Source organism: Balaenoptera acutorostrata, chromosome 21, assembly GCF_949987535.1.
Source record: "Balaenoptera acutorostrata chromosome 21, mBalAcu1.1, whole genome shotgun sequence".
Classification (NCBI taxonomy): Eukaryota; Metazoa; Chordata; class Mammalia; order Artiodactyla; family Balaenopteridae; genus Balaenoptera; species Balaenoptera acutorostrata.
In genome coordinates this window covers 26704430-26722661 of record NC_080084.1, presented here as the reverse complement: position 1 = coordinate 26722661, position 18232 = coordinate 26704430, and the positions used below count along the sequence as shown (strand labels likewise).

Sequence of the window (18232 nt, the reverse complement as noted above, 5' to 3'; positions counted from 1 at the left end):
TTGGGAAGTTGGCTTTTATGGAATAAAACTGAAGAGGCACCTGCAGTCAGGTGACCCACTTGACTGCACGTGTGTTCAGTGCAAAGTCCTAAGAAAACCACTGTAGATGAAAATGCTGTGAGCCTAGAATAACCTCACTCCAGGTGAACGTCAAACAGTGTGATAAAGTGACCAGAAGCATTAGGGCGCTTAGAGGAGAGAGCGTTAGGGGGCAGAGGGACCTTCTTGGAAACTTCCAAAATCACACGGCATAGGAAGCCAAAGTCTGCTGACCAGAAGGACCCAGCTTGGCCGCGGAACAGTGCAGCTGACATTTCTGACCAGTTCTGCTTTGCTTCCTCAGCGACCAGCTGCTTCTCTGGTCTGAGAGCACACAGGAACAACTCAGTCCTCCTGAACGACTGAGGTTTACGTCAGGGAATCCCCGTTTTCCACACCTGGGTCGCTAGACGTCCACTCATTTTGCCTGATCAGTATTTCTGCTGATCGCCACCTGCCCTCACTCTGGCAGATTGAATACCACTCTTAGGCCTTACACAGTCGTCCCGCGGTATCCACAGGGGATTGTTTCCAGGACCCCCTCGGATACCAAAATCTGTGGATGCTCGAGTCCCTTATACAAAACAGCATAGTATTTGCATATAACTACACACATCCTCCTGCATATTTTAAATCATCTCGGGATTACTTATGATACCTAATATAATGAAATGCTATGTAAATAGTTGTAAATACAATGAAAATGTGATGTAAATGGTTGCCAGCACCCGGCAAATTCAAGTTTTGCTTTTTGGAAATTTCTGGAATTTTTTTCCCCTGGATATTTCTGATCAGAGTTGGTTGAATTCTACAGATGCGCAACCTCGAATTTAACTGTACGTTTTTGGCCTTGACCAACAACTCTCATGTGCCAACATCTGCTACTCTCTTTTACCCTGTAGTCTGACCGGTTTGTAACGCAGCTTCATACTCATACCGACAGTGACCCAGGCCCTGTCTGCGGATTCCCCTCTGGGGTGCCTTCCCAGCTGGCCGGGTATCAGAAGCTGACGCAAGGGCCTGGTAAGCTTGGAGTCCAGGTGGGCAAGGAGGAAGCTGCTGAAATCATCCGGGTACCAAGCAATTAGGGTTTGGGCCCAAAATGCAAGATAAGCTCTGTAAAATCAAGTGGGCAAACCAGAGACCTGGACCTGTGGACTTTTGTTTGCCAATCATTTCTCTTTAAGGTGAAAGCAAAGCCGAGCCTCTCCTGGCTTTTCGCTGCCCTAAAGCAATTGCTTTGGTTCACAGTAACTGTTCCACTTTAAACTGAATAGGTTACACTGTAAGCCTGGGTAATTGAGTTAAGGCCCATTTGTTAAAATACAGCAAGTCTGGAGCCATGAAGTCTAAACCATGGCTCTGGGTCGGAGTCTCCAGTTTGCGTCTACAAAGTCACCTGACCAAGCCTTTGGATTCTCTAAATAAGGAAATAATACAACAAATGAGACTTAAGCAAAAACGAAATTTTTCAGGTGGAAAAGGTGAATAATTATTTACCTTTGGCTCTTTGATAGAATTTGTATAATGAATATCTTGTCATATGTTTTATATTTACCTCAGTTATGAACCATCCTTCATCGGCCACTAGGGTCAAAGGAGAGACAAATTTCCCTTTCTTGTAATAGAACCTGCTCGGGATGGCCTCCTTCTCGTAGACAGTCATGTGCTCCACTGTTCTCAATTTGTCATATATCTGCAAAGATAACCAAGAATGACCAGGTTTGCATTCTCTCTCTTAAATGTATGTGAATATTTATTGCACCTGGAGGAGAGGGAGGACTTTATAAAAACTTATTTATGTCAAAAATACTATAGTAAAATAAAAAGGTGAATGAGAAATTGGTCTTCCTGATGTTAAATACCACCAAGATCAAAGAAAAGCATTTATTCTTTGACTAGACCTAGAGCATGTCCTATCTACACCTGATTTTTTAAAAAATAAATTTATTTATTTTATTTTTATTTATTTTTGGCTGCGTTGGGTCTTTGTTTCTGGGCGTGGGCTTTCTCTAGTTGTGGCGAGCGGGAGCTATTCTTCGTTGTGGTGTGCAGGCTTCTCATTGTGGTGGCTTCTCGTCGCGGAGCACGGGCTCTAGGCGCGCGGGCTTCAGTAGTTGTGGCACGCGGGCTCAGTAGTTGTGGCTCACGGGCTCCAGAGTGCAGGCTCAGTAGTTGTAGCGCATGGGCTTAGTTGCTCCGCGGCATGTGGGATCTCCCCGGACCAGGGCTCAAACCCGTGTCCCCTGCGTTGGCAGGCGGATTCTTAACCACTGCGCCACCAGGGAAGCCCTACGCCTGATTTTAAAATACTAGTGACTGTTTGCCATTAATTACACTGCTAATTTTCTGATGAAGATGTAAACCCTGTACCTCTTTCCAATATTTAGCAGCAGCTTAAGTCTTTATGACTAAAATTAAAATCAACCGGCTGGTGTTGATTTGTTGGCCCTTAGCCAAAGCAGGCATATATTCCTGGGTAGAACTGAATATAAAATTGAGTTTATCAATTCAACTCTGGAAAATAATTAGTCTTTAGGCTGTTTAGTAGAGAGTTTCTACTGGCCCCAGGAGTTATGATTTCCTACTTAAGAAAATCCATAATACTTAAGGAAAGTAGGGTGCATTACTAGAAAGATTTTGGATAAGTGAAAACTCTGATGGTACATAACGGGTCTCACTAACTGTTGTGTCCATCACGTGACAAACTGTCACCCAAACATAGCCCCAGTTCTGAATAATCTACCAACTGCTTTAGGCAGCTTGCAACTGCCTGACGTACACACCACATTGGAGGAAAGAAGCTCTTCCCAGCTCGTGAGCTGCTGATACTCTGGCATCCTGGAGACGCCATGTCCCTAGGTGCCAGATAGGAGATAACGGATGACGTTCCTTGCCAGGAAAACAGAACTTCTCTGCAAGAAGCCATTTACTGTGGGACCTGCCAACGTGTAAAATATTCTTCCCAGTTTCATATTTAAGGAGTTCACGAGAACCCTGTGCAAACATATTCAGCACCTCCACTTGCTGGCCGTGGAGCCTGAGAAAAGGGGGCACCCGTCAGGGGAAGGAGACAAGGCTGGGGAGAAGCCGCATTGTGGGCACCGAGTTCCTCAACCCCAGACAGACAGATCTCAGACTCTCATGTGGGAGGGAGCGGCCAGGGCTGGGAGGAAGGTCTCTCTCTGGGCCAAAAGGGACGGACCCCAGCCTACACCAGTGCTCCACCAATACCAACCACGTCTCTGCCGTGGGGAAGCAGGCCCAGCCGAGGCTGATTCCTAGCTCCCTGCGGATGCACCGCCCCTGGCAGCGGTGGAGGCCTCCCCCAAGGAGGAGAGCCGTTTTCTCCGGGCGCGGAGAAGGCCCAGGGCCTGTGCTGGGAGACGACCAGGCCACACGGGGCAAAGCAGGCCGCCGGCGGTGCCACTTGCTCCTTCACCTTCTCAGCGCGGTTTACCCGCCACTCAGAGAGAAGGGCTGTTCGGAGGGAGGGGGAAGTAGGGGCCTTGTCATCCGAGCGTGCCGAGTCCCCGGGAGCCCTGCCCCACGTGATCTGCACGCCGTGGGAACTCCGCCACACCCTCGTGGGGACGCCCCCCTCGGATGGTGATACCGCCATAGGTGACACACACATCGTCCCTGCAGCGGGCCCGGCGTGCTTCTCCGTGCTTCACGGCCGCCCGGGAGGGCGGCGACAGTATCGTCAGCACACACAGCAGAGAAGCGGCAGGAGGCCGGTTAGGGAGCCGCGCAGCTGCGGAGAGCTGGGGTCTGGACGCCGGCCGGCCGCGTGGCTCCGAGCTGAGGAGCCGACCCACGGCGCACACGGCCTCCGCCTGTGTCCGTTCGTCACCTTCTTCTCTCCAGTCCCTGATGAGCACAGATCAGACTGGCGGCCTTCCTCCAGAGAAGGGCCTTCTGTGCAGGCTTCCGCGGTCCCAGCTGCGCAGGAGAAGTGCTGCATTTTGGCCAAGAATGAAACGGCCCTGTAAGGGGCTAAGCCCTGAACGTGCTGAGCACCACACGCCCTCGTCTCGTTTCGGGTCCGCTAACGTTCAGTGCCCGTTCCAGAGAAGAGAAGACACAGGAGGAGGAACCGCTGGCCAGAGGCCACTCGGCGAGGAAGCGGGCAGGTGGGTCGCCTGCCTCCAGAGTCCCGGCTCCCGGGGCTGCTCTGTGCTTCCGCCTTAAAGCTACACACAAAGACTCAGCGCAGAGCCATGGCCTTTGAGGGTGTGCTCTGCCCCCGTCCCCCCCCCACCCCTTCTCCCCCCATCTTGCCTCAGAGTGCTTCCCGGGCGCCGGCCACAGGCTCACAACTGGCCCTCGGTCCTTCACCTGCTGCAGGTCACGGAGGCTGACGTACTTATCCAGCTCAATCACTTTGTCCATCCAGAAGATGTCAGTCATGCCGTGATCTGAGAAGATGATGACGTTGAGGTCGTCCTGCAGCTCCCGCTCCTGTGGGGAGACAGAGGCAGTCGGGACGGCGCCCGGAGGCGGAGCCTCTTACACCGGCTGTCTGCCAAAGAGGTGTTTTCAACTACAGGTTCCAGGAGGAAGCCTTCTTCCGCAGTTCTGAATTTAATCGTCTGCTTGTCTGCCCTGACAAGACACGGTTCAAAAAAAAGCATGGCAGAAGTGCTGCGGGGAAGGGACGGGAGAGCTCAGTGCCCAGCCGATTGGTGCCGAACGTAACGCACACGAGGCGCCAGCCTTTTAAGACAGCCCTTCTGTGTTCACCCTCTTTGGGTCTCTCAACCAGCTTGGGTGGGAATACGACAACTGTCACTCGCCCGTTCTACACATGTGAAACATTAACCCCACCAGAGTTTAAAAAAATAAGATTTTAAGTCAGACAAAGACAAATACCATATGATATCACTTATATATGGAATCTAAAAAAATGATACAAATGAACTTATTTAAAAAACAGAAATAGACTCACAGACAGAAAACAAACTTATGGTTACCGAAGGGAAAGTGGCGGGAGAGGGATAAATTAGGAGTTTGAGATTAACATATACACACTACTTATATAAAATAAACAACAAGGACCTACTGGATGGCACAGGGAACCATATTCAATACCTTGTAATAGCCTAGAATGGAAAAGAACCATATATAATCTATCTATCTATCTATATATCTGAATCACTTTGCTGTACACCTGAAACTAACACACTAACACAACACTGTAAATCAACTATACTTCAATAAAAAATAAAATTTTAAAAAGTTTAAAAATAATACTTTGCTTAAAGTCATTCAGTTAAGGGTATGGCAGGATCAGGGAGAGAACCCAGGCCTGGGTTCCACACCCACACCAATCTGGTTACCAGACTGAATGGTTTGGTAAAGCATCGGGCCATCTCGCCAGCTGAGCCAGGCGGTAATGCAGATCTGGGTCATCTCAGTGCCACTGGCCTGGCTGTAAGACAAGGGAGCTCGTGGTACCTGGGGAGGCGTTGTGTGAAGAAAAGAGACCCCTCAGACCCTTGAGCTGGCCCAGTCAGCTCTCAGCAGTAAGAAGGAAGATGTCGAGGGGTGTGACAGTCAAGGAGACAGAAGAAGAGCGACAGAGGGAAGGTTAGCCCCGTGGTCCTGGTTTTCGGTCACCTGGATCCACTTGGTCATGTACTTCAGGACGGTGTCCACAGCCCTCAGGGCTTCCTTCCTCTGCGGTGACGAGGGCCCGTAGTGGTGGCCTTCCACGTCGATGCGCTCGTAGTAGATGGCTACCAGGTCCGCCTGGCCACTCCTGCGGAGGGGGCGGGCAGGGTGAGAGCTGAGAGAGGCCCTGCCAGCTTTCTCCCCTCCCGCCCGGCGGTCCTGGCGGAGGCATGGGCGTCCTCCCACCCCTGCCCTGTGGTCCAGGCACAGCTGATACCTTAAAAAGAACAAGGGGGTTCTCCAAGGGAGAGACAGGAGTACTGCACCAAGACGTGCCAGTCCCGAGCACCCTGGTGACAAAAGTCAGAGAGCATGCTTATGGGTCACCTCCCCTCTCAGCTCATCATGCCCCAGGAGTCGGAAGAGGTGGCAACAGGCAGGGGACAGTTCTGATAACTCTCCTCACCACCGGCTGTCATCAGAAGATCAGAGAAAAGAGAAGCGATCATTCAAACAACGTCTCCTCGGATACGGAGGGTGGGAGGGAGACGCAGGAGGGAGGAGATATGGGGATATATGTATATATATAGCTGACTCACTTTGTTATACAGCAGAAACTAACACACCATTGTAAAGCAATTACGCTCCAATAAAGATGTCAAAAAAAAAAGTCTCCTCCATTATTGCTGGTCTTCGAGGAAGCCTCTAAATAAAACACTAGACTGTAGGTTTCACTGACCCGCAAGAATAAGAACAAGCTTTACCAGGCAACCTTGCAGGAGGCAGACAGGTTTGTGTTTGTGTTCAGGGCCTGACGCCTCTGGGGACCCAGGAAGGGTCAGCTCCAGGGTGGGCACAGGGTGAATTCTAGCACTGACCACACTTTCTGCATCCCAGAAAAACGCCCCCCTTGGCCAGGGTACTGGTGGTAAAAATCCAGCTATTGAACCCTCCGTGCGAAGCTGAGACTGAGTGGGAACTAGTGACAGACCTGGATTAGGAGGCTGAGGGAGTCGGGGAGGCGAGAAAACACCGTGCGACGTGCCGCCTCCTCCGCGCAGCGCACAGCTTCCCGCTGTGACCGCCCTGCCCACAACGCCCCCCGGAGCACCTGAACAGAGCGCTGACGCTGACGACGGTGACGGTGCAGGCAGCGGTAACAGCAACTGACAGAAGAGGAAGCAGCGGAAAAGGAATGAAGGCTAACTCCTCCGTGTGGACTTCAAGGGTTAATAACTAATCCTCTTGGCAGACGGCCTTATTTCTCCTGAAACACTCTATTTAAACAAACACACAAGCGAGGTGGCCTGGTCTCTCCTGGTGTGGTCTCCCCCGACACTTGGACTGAGAGAACGTGTATCCTCAGCGCCTGTGGTGCCTTGGGCCTTGCGATGCACAGAAGAGGAAAAAGAACCTCACAGTAGCTCCAGAGCGTGGTTTGCACAACCCCGCCCATCCTTCCGGTCTCAGGAAGATGGTGCTTCTTCCAGGAAGCACCCCTGATGCCCGGGCTCAGCTGGGTGGCCCTCCGGGGCACTCCCACGGCTTTCCTGGTTCATCTCTGGGTTGTGATTTTTCACACTGTGCTGTAATTGCCCATTTATGTGTCCTTCCCTCCCCTCTAAATTGTGGCGTTTTTCACCCTGGGATGCATTCATTCTCCATTGTGTCTCAGCTCAGCCTAGGATCTGGCATACAGTAGGCGCTCTGTAACTGTCAGTTGAAGGTATAATAATAGTAAGTGCTCAATAAATGATAGTTATTCTAGGTCAGGCACTATGTTGAGGGCTTTTCATACATTATCCTAATTCATCCTCACAGCAACCCTATCAGGCAGGAATACATTAAACAGGGAGTTCAGTACTGTCGCCCACATCACACAGCTCGTGAGAAGTGGAGCCAGCACTGAGACCCAGGTGGAGCTCCAACACCCCGACCCAAATACTCTGAGAGAACTCAACAGCCCGCACCAATGGGGAAACATTCTGCTAAACCCAAATGACCATGCGGAAATGGTTCTTATTCTGCTATAAGAATCCCACCAACCCCAAGAAAGTGGGGCGTGAGACAAGGCAAAGGCAGCAGTGACACTGAGTCACTTTCATTTCTCGGCATGAGCTCTATGTCTGCGGCTTGGAAGTGCCTCTAAATTCTGGATCTGAGATGAAAAGCGTCCCTAGAGAAAAGCATTTGCAGATTTTGCAGATGAGGAAATAGGCCAAAAAGGACTGTAGGCCTCACAGACCTCTGAGACATGGCTAGGACTGGAAATGTGAACTTCCCACGTCCAAGGTCAGAACACATGATTCCACCAGCCCGGGCTTTTGAATGTCCACACCGACTCCATTCACTACACGGGGATCGGTTCCAGAGAATGTTCAGCCTGGCGTCTTCCTTCACCATGGTCATACTTGCCAAGAGGGCACAACTTTTAATGATGCTGTGATGTTCTCGTACCCTGAGGTGTACTTCATCCACAGTTTGGAGGATATACTGGTTTCCAGTTAAGGGAAATTGCTAGTCAAGTGTTCTTTTCTCTTTTTAGAACAAAACAGACTGGCCCTTCTTTAACAAATACCATGTCCACCCTCCTCCACAATGGGGACTGGGGTAAGTTATTATTTGGTTGTTTCTCACAAATAATATTATCATCATTCATACTCGCTACTCTATGAATGACTAATACAAATGCCCCCTGCATCTACAGACAGCAGAGAACAAAAAGTCACTAAGGGTTCCACACGTGTGCAGGCGGTAGGGAAAAGTTCTAACCTGGGAATGGCATTTTCATACATATCCCTAAACTCTTTTGAGGCCCATGTTCATTACACTGAGGGACTGATGGCATTTCCTCCACCACGTGTGACATAATGGAACTTTCCACAAAATCATGCCCTCGGATATGTCTCCGCATTTAGCTGCCTTTTGTACTTGTGCCTGTAGCGTCCCAGATGCGCTGGTTCACACAGAACATCCTATGTTTACGTGTGTACACTTCCAGGGTGGGGCTTGTATGTGGGAAAAATTTCACAAGGTTTACTGGTTGCACTAAAGCTCAATGAAATGCTTTCAGGTCACTACATTTTAGACACTTCACCTTAATACAGCAGCCACTGGGCTGGTTTCTTTAAGGCTATTTGCCATATCCATAAATCTCCGTGTGATCAGAAAGCTAGTAAGTCTCACAGATTTGCCTGATGGCTTTGTGTTAGGAGGCTGTCAACCCCAGATGCCAGGAACACTGGAATTGCGATGCTTGAGATTCGGGGATTTATACACATGCTTTTTGTGAAAGACGTCTATGTTCGAGCTCGTTGATTCATGAGGGACCTGAGTCTTCAAGGGCTAAGAGCTCTTGCCTGTTGGAGTTTAGCTGACAAATTCTTGGTGGCCAGCTGTTTTCCACATGGGTCTGGTCTCCATCACTGGTCAGCTCATTTGTAACGGAGCGGTTGGGTGAGGAGTGATGGGTGGAAACGCTTGCAGATCTGTTATTGGCCATTTATAGCTTTCAGCCCAGGAACCATGCCAGAAGGACATGTGGCCATCAGCCCAATTACCTGAGAGCTGCAAGGGGCCCCCAACCCTGGACTTCAGGGACACCCAGATCTCCCATCACCTTAGGATCCTGTCCAGATTTCTTTTCAATGTAAAGAGTTCAGAACGTCACATCCATTTTCCTTACTGAAGTGGGTTGGAGAGAATTAGGGAGAGAGAAATGGAAGTAGTTTAAAGGAATGGTTGCAGTTGCTGAGTGTTAAAAAAAAAATTGAGGGACTTCCCTGGTGGCACAGTGGTTAAGAATCTGCCTGCCAATGCAGGGGACACGGGTTTGAGCCCTGGTCCGGGAAGATCCCACATGCCGCAGAGCAACTAAGCCTGTGTGCCACAACTACTGAGGCTGTGATCTAGAGCCCATGAGCCACAACTACTGAGCCTGTGTGCCACAACTACTGAAGTCCACGTGCCTAGAGCCCATGCTCCACAAGAGAAGCCACCGCAATGAGAAGCCTGTGCACCACAACAAAGAGTAGCCCCCTCTCGCCGCAACTAGAGAAAGCCCGCACGCAGCAACGAAGACCCAACCCAGCAAAAAATAAATACGTACATACATTAAAAAAAAAAATTGAAAACTTAGAAATAAGTCAGTTTCCCTGACACACTCTTGTGTGCTATTCAGACCATTACTGATTTCTGCATTTTTCAAACTGGGTGTGATAGTTCCATGTGGAAGAGAAAAAAAAAAAAGGTTCTATGTTCTAATATGCTAACAGGCTTTGTACATTTCCAAGAAGATGGCAGAGTAGGCAATTTTTCCAAACTTATTCCATCAAAGAGCTTCCTTCTTCTGTCAAAAACTTATATCTTCGGAGAGTCAGGCATTCACTATATCATGATTAGAGAAACGCTGACATTCACATTGCTTCTCTATTTTCCATCAACACAAAGAAGAAAGTCCTAAACCCCTGGGGACTTCCTTGCTCTCAATTCAACGTTTCCAAAGAGTGCCCCTACCTAAAATTATTCAACGCACAATCATTCTCTACTAGAGGGTAGCAATCACCGTGTGAGAGGCTTACTACCTCTCTGAGACATATTTCACCTATACCAAGCCTTCTTAATCCACTTTAGCATTCATTATTGGTCCTGGAAACAGGAAGAACAGTGGCATGGCTAAGGATTTGGGACACTTACTTGAAGAAGTCAAGAGCATCGCTGACTGCATTGGCAAAATTGATATCCGTTGGGACATTTTTATATTCTAGGCAGTAAGTAGGTCTGACACCAAGAATCTCAACCTCACAGCCTAAGAAGGAAAAAGATGGTAAATGGTTACTTTCTTCAATAATCAAGGTAGGGTTATGAGCCTATTTTAGGAAGCAAATACCATTAGTCAAAACAAAAATTTGTGTTCCTTTTCATGAAATAAAAGAATGTATTATTGATAAGTGGTGTATTTAACTCTAATTTTGTTTAACTGGAGCAGAGGCTCTTAAATATCATTCCTATACAGCACTGGTATCTCATGACAGGGACTAGCAAAAATTGGTTAATGGTTGTCCTTCCCAATTTGAAACAACAATAACAAAAATTAGTTAGTACAAAGAATGTCTCAATTAAAACTTTTTTCTATAGATTTTTTTTTAACTACTAATTCTTCTAGTGCATCTTTGCCTATTCTAGAACCAAGTATGAGGTAATATCTGATTAGCCTGGGAATAAGAAACTAAAGACTTCACTAGTCTAACTGGACTCAGAAGTACTGCACTGATGGGCAAGTCTAAAAATCACTGAGTTAAGGCAAGGATCCTGAGCCATGCCCTTACCTCTCCCAAAATGAAGTAAAAGAATGAAAGGCATTCAGATGTTAGGAGCTGCTGTGGCCTTAGCTTTTCTGCCCCAGGCCCCTGAACAAGTTGAAATGGTTGCCCCGAGGAAGAGACATCCAACCTCATTATCAGAAAATAGGGCAGGAGAGGAATGTGCCAGTCTCAGTTTGTTAGTTGGGTGTATTTATTGGGCACCTACTATGAACTAGTCACTATGTTCAGACATAGTGTCTCCATCCTGTGGCATCCCAGAATCTAGCCGAGTAGGAGGAGGATTCCGTGCAAACAGTGTAATAGTTGACGTCTAAAGTGAAGTGCACATTTACTGGGTGGTGAGGGAACTCAGACGAGGCACATTTAATTCAGATATTATTTCCTTCTGGAAGCTTTCCTCGAATCCCCGTGTTGGGCTCAGTCTTACAGACTGTGTCTGGCCGATGCGTTGGGGTTAGAAGTGGGAAGAAAGGGACGTCCAAGCAAAGACAGTAGCAGAAGCAAAAGTTCAAAGTGAGAAACAATAAGGTGTGTGTGTAGAACAGCAAGCACGGTAACGTTCCCAGGCAAGGGGGGTCTGGAGACCAGATGGTGAGCTTTCTTGTAGCCCAGAGAAAATGATTCCCACTTACACTTGGTATGATCCTTATGAATCCTATAAAATAGCTGATGGTGCCTTCATTTTACACAGGAGGAACTGAGTCGAAAAGGTGAAGAGACTTCCCCATTGTCTCAGGGCAATAATGAGGAAGAGCTAACATTTGAATCTAGTTTTATCTGACTCCAAAACTTTAGGTATTCTTTTAAAACAGTATCTGACGAATTCAGACGTGCAAGGACAGACATTATGGACATTAAGGACAGACAGACATTTTTCCATACTATTAAGATTTACTCAAGTTTATCGAGAAATAAGTCAAAATAAAAGAACCCAAGAATCAATAAGATAGGGTCTTAAAATAAATAGCAGTAAACGATGAAATCACAAAATATAGTTAAGTATTAGTAATATTAATGTAGTTATGTGAAAATATTTTATTGAAAAATAAGGTGCATATTTTTAAAAAATGTTTAATGTAATAACCTGGATCTAAAGTTCCCAATTATTTCAACAAAAATGAAAGGAAAAGCATTTTCATTGTTGTTGGAGGGAAGGGATGGTCAATATATAGTGTTCATTCTATAGATTAGTGTTCAGACATTGATTTAAAAGTTTGGAATATACAGAAGAAAGTTGTATGCATAACTTCGAAATTACTAAAGGAAGAAAAAGAAGCATACAAAATTAATCAAATATCAAAGTACATGAAAAGTAAAAAAAAGGAAATATCTAGGAAGCACTAATATTGAAAGCATAATAAAAGAGAAAATCAAGTATATTCATTTCAAAATAAATGTGAATGGGTTGCACTCTACAAGAATGTCAACATGAAGTAACTATAAACTATTTTTAAAATTTACAGGTTAAGTAAAATGACACAGCAAGGTTAGATATAAAAGAATAGACCAAATAAACTCCCCCAAAAGTAAACCAAAAAAATCAGCTCTATCAATAGTATTAAAGTTGATTATGGTCTCAAAAGCCTGAAACAGCTACAAATCCACATTAATAGTTTAGAATGAAAATGAGTATTTATATATCATAAATATACACAAATATACATAATTATTATTAAAGAATTCTTATAAGAATGGAATTGTTATAAAAACACAAAAGTTGGAAAAACTGATCATATCCTCATCCACAAAGAAAATCTCATTAACTTCCAAAAAAGCAGAAATTATATAGCACAATGCATATTATCTGACCACAGGTAATAAAACTGTAAATTAATTATAACAATTAACTAAAAATAAATCCAACTCCTTATAAATAAAAAAGAAAACCTTTATGAAACGATGTAAAGAGGAAATGAAAACTTCACTGACAGGCTAGTTATTAACAGTGAAAATTCTACATTTCAAAACTTCATGGGGGGACTTCCCTGGAGGTCCAGTGGTAAAGAATCTGCCTTGCAGTGCAGGAGGTGCAGGTTCAATTCCCCGTCAGGGAGCTAAGATCCCGCATGTCGTGGGGCAACTAAGCCCGCGTGCCACAACTACTGAGCTCACACGCCTCAACTAGAACCCGCGCGCCACAACTACAGAACCCACGTGCCCTGGAGTCCGTTAGCCACAACTAGAGAAGAGGAAACCCACACGCCACAACTAGAGAAGAGGAAACCCACACGCCACAACTAGAGAAAAGCCCGGGCACCACAACAAAAGATCCCACATGCCTCAATGAAGATCCTGTGTGCTGCAACTGAGACCATATGCAGCCAAAAATAAATAAAATTAATAAATAAATAATAAATAAATCTTAAAAAAAAAAAACTTCATGGGACAACTTTTCATTTAGGTCCAAAGCAAATCAGGAGCGCTGTCATCACCGCTATAATTTGTTACTGTTATAGAACTTCTTATCAAGGCAATTAACAACAAACAAATTTAAAATGAGTGCTGGAAATCAGGAGGCATGCATGAGTGTTCCTCTATGGGAACATTTTTTTTTTTTTTTTAAAGGATTTTCTTATTTATTTATTTATTTATTTATTTATTTATTTTTGGCTGTGTTGGGTCTTCGGTTCGTGCGAGGGCTTTCTCCAGTTGCGGCAAGCGGGGGCCACTCTTCATCGCGGTGCGTGGACCGCTCTTCATCGTGGTGCGCGGGCCTTTCTCTATCGCGGCCCCTCCCGTCGCGGGGCACAGGCTCCAGACGCGCAGGCTCAGCAATTGTGGCTCACGGGCCCAGCTGCTCCGTGGCATGTGGGATCTTCCCAGACCAGGGCTCGAACCCGTGTCCCCTGCATTAGCAGGCAGATTCTCAACCACTGCGCCACCAGGGAAGCCCTGGGAACATTTTTTTAAAAATTTTGTCTGTAACCCTTGGCAAAATACTCATTTTGCTTCATGACACAGTACAGAACACACACTCTCACAGAGGAAACAGAAGTTTCACTAAAATATGAGCAAAGCACGCTAATACTTTATTCTATTCTATTCTGTTTTATGTGGGTTTTTTAAAACACTGGTTAACGATCCACAAATTGATGTCACTGTCCGTTATGAATCAAGACCAGTGTTTGAAAAACACCAATATGAGGCACACAACCAGGAGTGGATTTCTGGGTCACTCTGCTCCAGAGTGGCAATGTTCGGCAATATTTATATAAATTTTATTGTATACATGCTTTTCCTTGAAAACCACTTCAGAGAACATATTCTAAGAAAATAAATTTGTATATACAAGCACCTTTATTACAATATAATTTAGAATATAAAATTAAGAAGCAATTTAAACATTTGGTAATAAAGGTATGGTTAAATTACACACATCTAAATAATGAAATACCATGCAGGCATATAAAATTATTATACCATTTGTATTTACTGCCATACTATTTTAAGTGAAAAAAGGCTAGTAAATAGTTTGTGAAGGATGATCTCATTTTTGTAAATATTTAAAGCATATTTAGGGCTTCCCTGGTGGTGCAGTGGTTAAGAATCTACATGCCAATGCAGGGGACATGGGTTCGAGCCCTGGTCCAGGAAAATCCCACATGCCACGGAGCAACTAAGCCCATGTGGCACAACTACTGAGCCTACACTCTAGAGCCCGAGAGCCACAACTACTGAAGCCCACATGCCACAACTACTGAAGCCCACGTGCCTAGAGCCGGTGCTCCGCAGCAAGAGAAGCCACCGCAATGAGAAGCCCACACACCGCAACGAAGAGTAGTCCCCGCTCGCCACAACTAGAGAAAGCCTGCGTGCAGCAATGAAGACCCAACACAGCCAAAAATAAATAAATAAATAAATTTATTTTTTTTAAAAGCATATTTATGTCTAAGAAAGAGTGGAAGTGGGCTTCCCTGGTGGCGCAGTGGTTGAGAATCTGCCTGCTAATGCAAGGGACACGGGTTCGAGCCCTGGTCTGGGAAGATCCCACATGCCGCGGAGCAACTAAGCCCGTGAGCCACAGGTACTGAGCCTGCGCGTCTGGAGCCTGTGCTCAGCAACAAGAGAGGCCGCGACAGTGAGAGGCCCACACACCGCGATGAAGAGTGGCCCCCAGTTGCCGCAGCTAGAGGAAGCCCTCGCACAGAAACGAAGACCCAACACAACCAAAATAAATAAAAAAAAAAAAAAAAAAAAGAGTGGAAGTGAATATAACAAAATATAAGACAGGGTAAAATTTGTGCGGCTGGCTTGGTAGACTTTTTTTGGCTAAACTGAAGCCATTCTGAACTTCTTTCTTCCTTCCCATCCCTTACTAAAGAAAGAGGAAAGCTTTCTCATCTGCCCAGGGTCCCTTGTGAGTAGGAATGGTCATGTGACTCACTACTGGCATTGAGATCTGCTGAGATGCTTAGAGTGGGAGGCTGTGCTTTGATATGAAAAAATTAACATGAGTTGCTAAGCACTACCTCTTTTCTTCTTCTGCAGTTTGGAATGTAGGTTGTAAGGACATGATCCCTGGACCGGCAGCAACCATTCTGAAACCATGAGTCAACAAGCATGAAGGTAAAAAGTTAATATGCTAATACAGAGCAGAAGGATAGAAAGAGCCTAGGTTTTTAAAATGACATTGTTAAACAGCTGAACTACATAAAGTACATACTTCTTATGTGATACAAATAAATTCCTATATGTTGAGTCACTGTTGGCTAGGTTTTCTAAAACTTGCAGTAGATAGTTCGTAACTGATACAGAAGGATCATAGTTGACTTTTATATTCTTATTATTGCTTATTGAATTGAACTAACTTTCCTAAAATAAATATCTGTTATTTTTGTAATAAGAAACCAAAAACATATTTTTAGTGATAACTTCCAACTTCCTTCTAATATACCCATTAGGACACAAAAGTTCTATTGTATGAATATCCAGTTTTTTAAAATTATGAATAATGCTGATATAAACATTCTTGTACATGTTCTTTGATGCACTTAGGTATGCATTTCTGTTGTAATATGTGTAGGAGTAGAATTGCTAGATTTGGGGTATGCGTATGTTCACCTTTATTAGATAACGCCAAATAGGTTTTCAAAGTTGCTATATTAATTTGCTCCTCCTGGCACTATATGAGACTTTGTTACTCCACCCTTGTCATCACTTGGATGTATAACTATTAATTTCCATTTAAGAATGACTTTACTTGCATCCCACAATCCAAATATCCATAGTTACTTCTTCTTTGAACCATGAGTTATTTAGAAGTCTCTGGTTATTTTACAAATATATAGAATTAAAATTTTTCTTTTTATTATTGATTATACTTTAATTACACTGTAGTCAGAGAACACATTCTGCATGATTTCATACAGTTCCAATTTGTTGAGAAATGCTTTATGGCTAAAATATGGTCATTTTTGACAAATGTTCCATGTGTACTTGGGAATAATGTGTATTTAGTGGTAGTTGGGTACAGTGTTCTAGTAATATCAGTTAGGTAAATATGTTAATTATGTTACATAAATTTTCTGTATCCTTCTGTTTTTCTTTTCTTTTTTTTTTTTTTTTATTTATGGCTGTGTTGGGTCTTCGTTTCTGTGCGAGGGCCTTCTCCAGTTGCGGCAAGTGGGGGCCACTCCTCATCGCAGTGCGCGGGCCTCTCACTATCGCGGCCTCTCCTGCCGCGGAGCACAGGCTCCAGACGCGCAGGCTCAGCAGTTGTGGCTCACGGGCCCAGTTGCTCCACGGCATGTGGGACCCTCCCAGACCAGGGCCCGAACCTGCGTCCCCTGCACGGGCAGGCAGACTCTCAACCACTGCGCCACCAGGGAAGCCCTGTTTTTTTATTTTCTTATATTATCAGTTACTGAGAAAGATGTCTTAAAACTTACTATCGTGAATTTACCCATTTCTCCTTTGGGTTTTATCAATATTTGCTTTATTTATTTTGAGATTGTGATATTAGGAGCATGAAAATTTAGAATTATTACAACTTCTTGGTAGACTGAACTTTATATCAATGTGAACTGTCTTTCTTTATCTTAAAATTAGTCTAAGCTTAGAGTCTGCACCGACTGATGTTATAGCTGCACCAGCTCTCCTTTGCTGAGTGTGTGCTGTGTCTTTTAAAAATGCTATTACTTTCAACTTTTCTGCGTACTTACATTTAATGTACATCTTTTATAAGCAGCATATATTAGTTTTTGCTTTTATCCAGTCTGATAGTTGTTTTTCATGTAAATTTCTATTAAAGTTTAACATAGATACATACAAAGTGAATAAATGATAAGTGTGCTGTTCATCCTGACAAAGTAAATGCAGCTGTGTAGCCAGCACCCAGATCAGGACACAGAACATAACCTTCACATACAGGCACCTCCTCATGCCCCCTTTTAGTCACTGCTCTTCCAAGTGTAAACACTATTCTAACACTGTAGATTAGTTTTACCTGCTTTTGAACTTTATATAAATAGACTCATTCAGATTAATTGGAGTATTTAATGAAATATTAGTTAAAAAAAATAAACGTTTACTTGCAATGTACTTAAGGAAATTTTTATGTTTAAATCAGCCACCTAAATACATGTCTTGTATTCATTACACATTTGACAGTTTTTCTCTCCTTTCTTAATTCCTTTTGGATTATGGATGTATGATTATTATTGTTCCTTTTCCTCTCCTCTATTACCGTGCTATTTGTATATTTTAATTAATCTCTTTCTGGAATAGTGCCCTAGAGATGATTTTTAAAAATTGAAATATTGGTCAATCGAAATCTAATATAAATTTGCACTCCCACAACTTCCCAGGCAATGCAAAGACATTTGAACACTTTAACTTTGAATTTTACATTTCTCCTACCTTCTGTGCTTCTGTGGTCATGTATTTCCATTCCGTATGGGTTTTTAATCTAAAAATTATTATTACTACTATTATTATTAATTTAGTTTTTCCTACACATTTACCCTTTCTGTGGCTCTTCATCCCTTCCTCCATCTCTGTGCTTCCATTTGTGACAATTTTCCTTCCACCTTAAGAATTTAGCATTTCCTCCACTCTAAACGTGCTGGCAATAAATTCTCTCAGTTTTCTGTCTCTAGAAAAAGTCATTATTTTGCCTTCCTTTAAAAAAAAATTTTTATTTATTTGGCTGCGCTGGGTCTTAGTTGTGGCACGCAGGATCTATTTCCCTGACCAGGGATTGAACCCGGGCCCCCTGCATTGGGAGCATGGAGTCTTAACCACTGAACCACCTG

General features: G+C 44.5%; 1 protein-coding gene across 3 annotated transcripts in view; it reads right to left on the bottom strand.

Moving 5' to 3' along the window:
• The window catches only part of ENPP6 (ectonucleotide pyrophosphatase/phosphodiesterase 6), a 98528-nt gene that overhangs the window by 21598 nt on the left and 58698 nt on the right, over positions 1–18232 (bottom strand). For 2 of the 3 annotated variants that reach the window (XM_057537399.1, XM_007177855.3), the window contains exons 3-6: positions 10351–10462; positions 5662–5803; positions 4324–4503; positions 1598–1735 (exon numbers count right to left, since the gene is read on the bottom strand). In XM_057537399.1, coding sequence (XP_057393382.1) covers positions 1598–1735; positions 4324–4503; positions 5662–5803; positions 10351–10462 — 572 coding nt within the window. The remainder of the gene's footprint in view (positions 1–1597; positions 1736–4323; positions 4504–5661; positions 5804–10350; positions 10463–18232) is intronic. The other variant, XM_057537398.1, reaches the window with a different exon arrangement.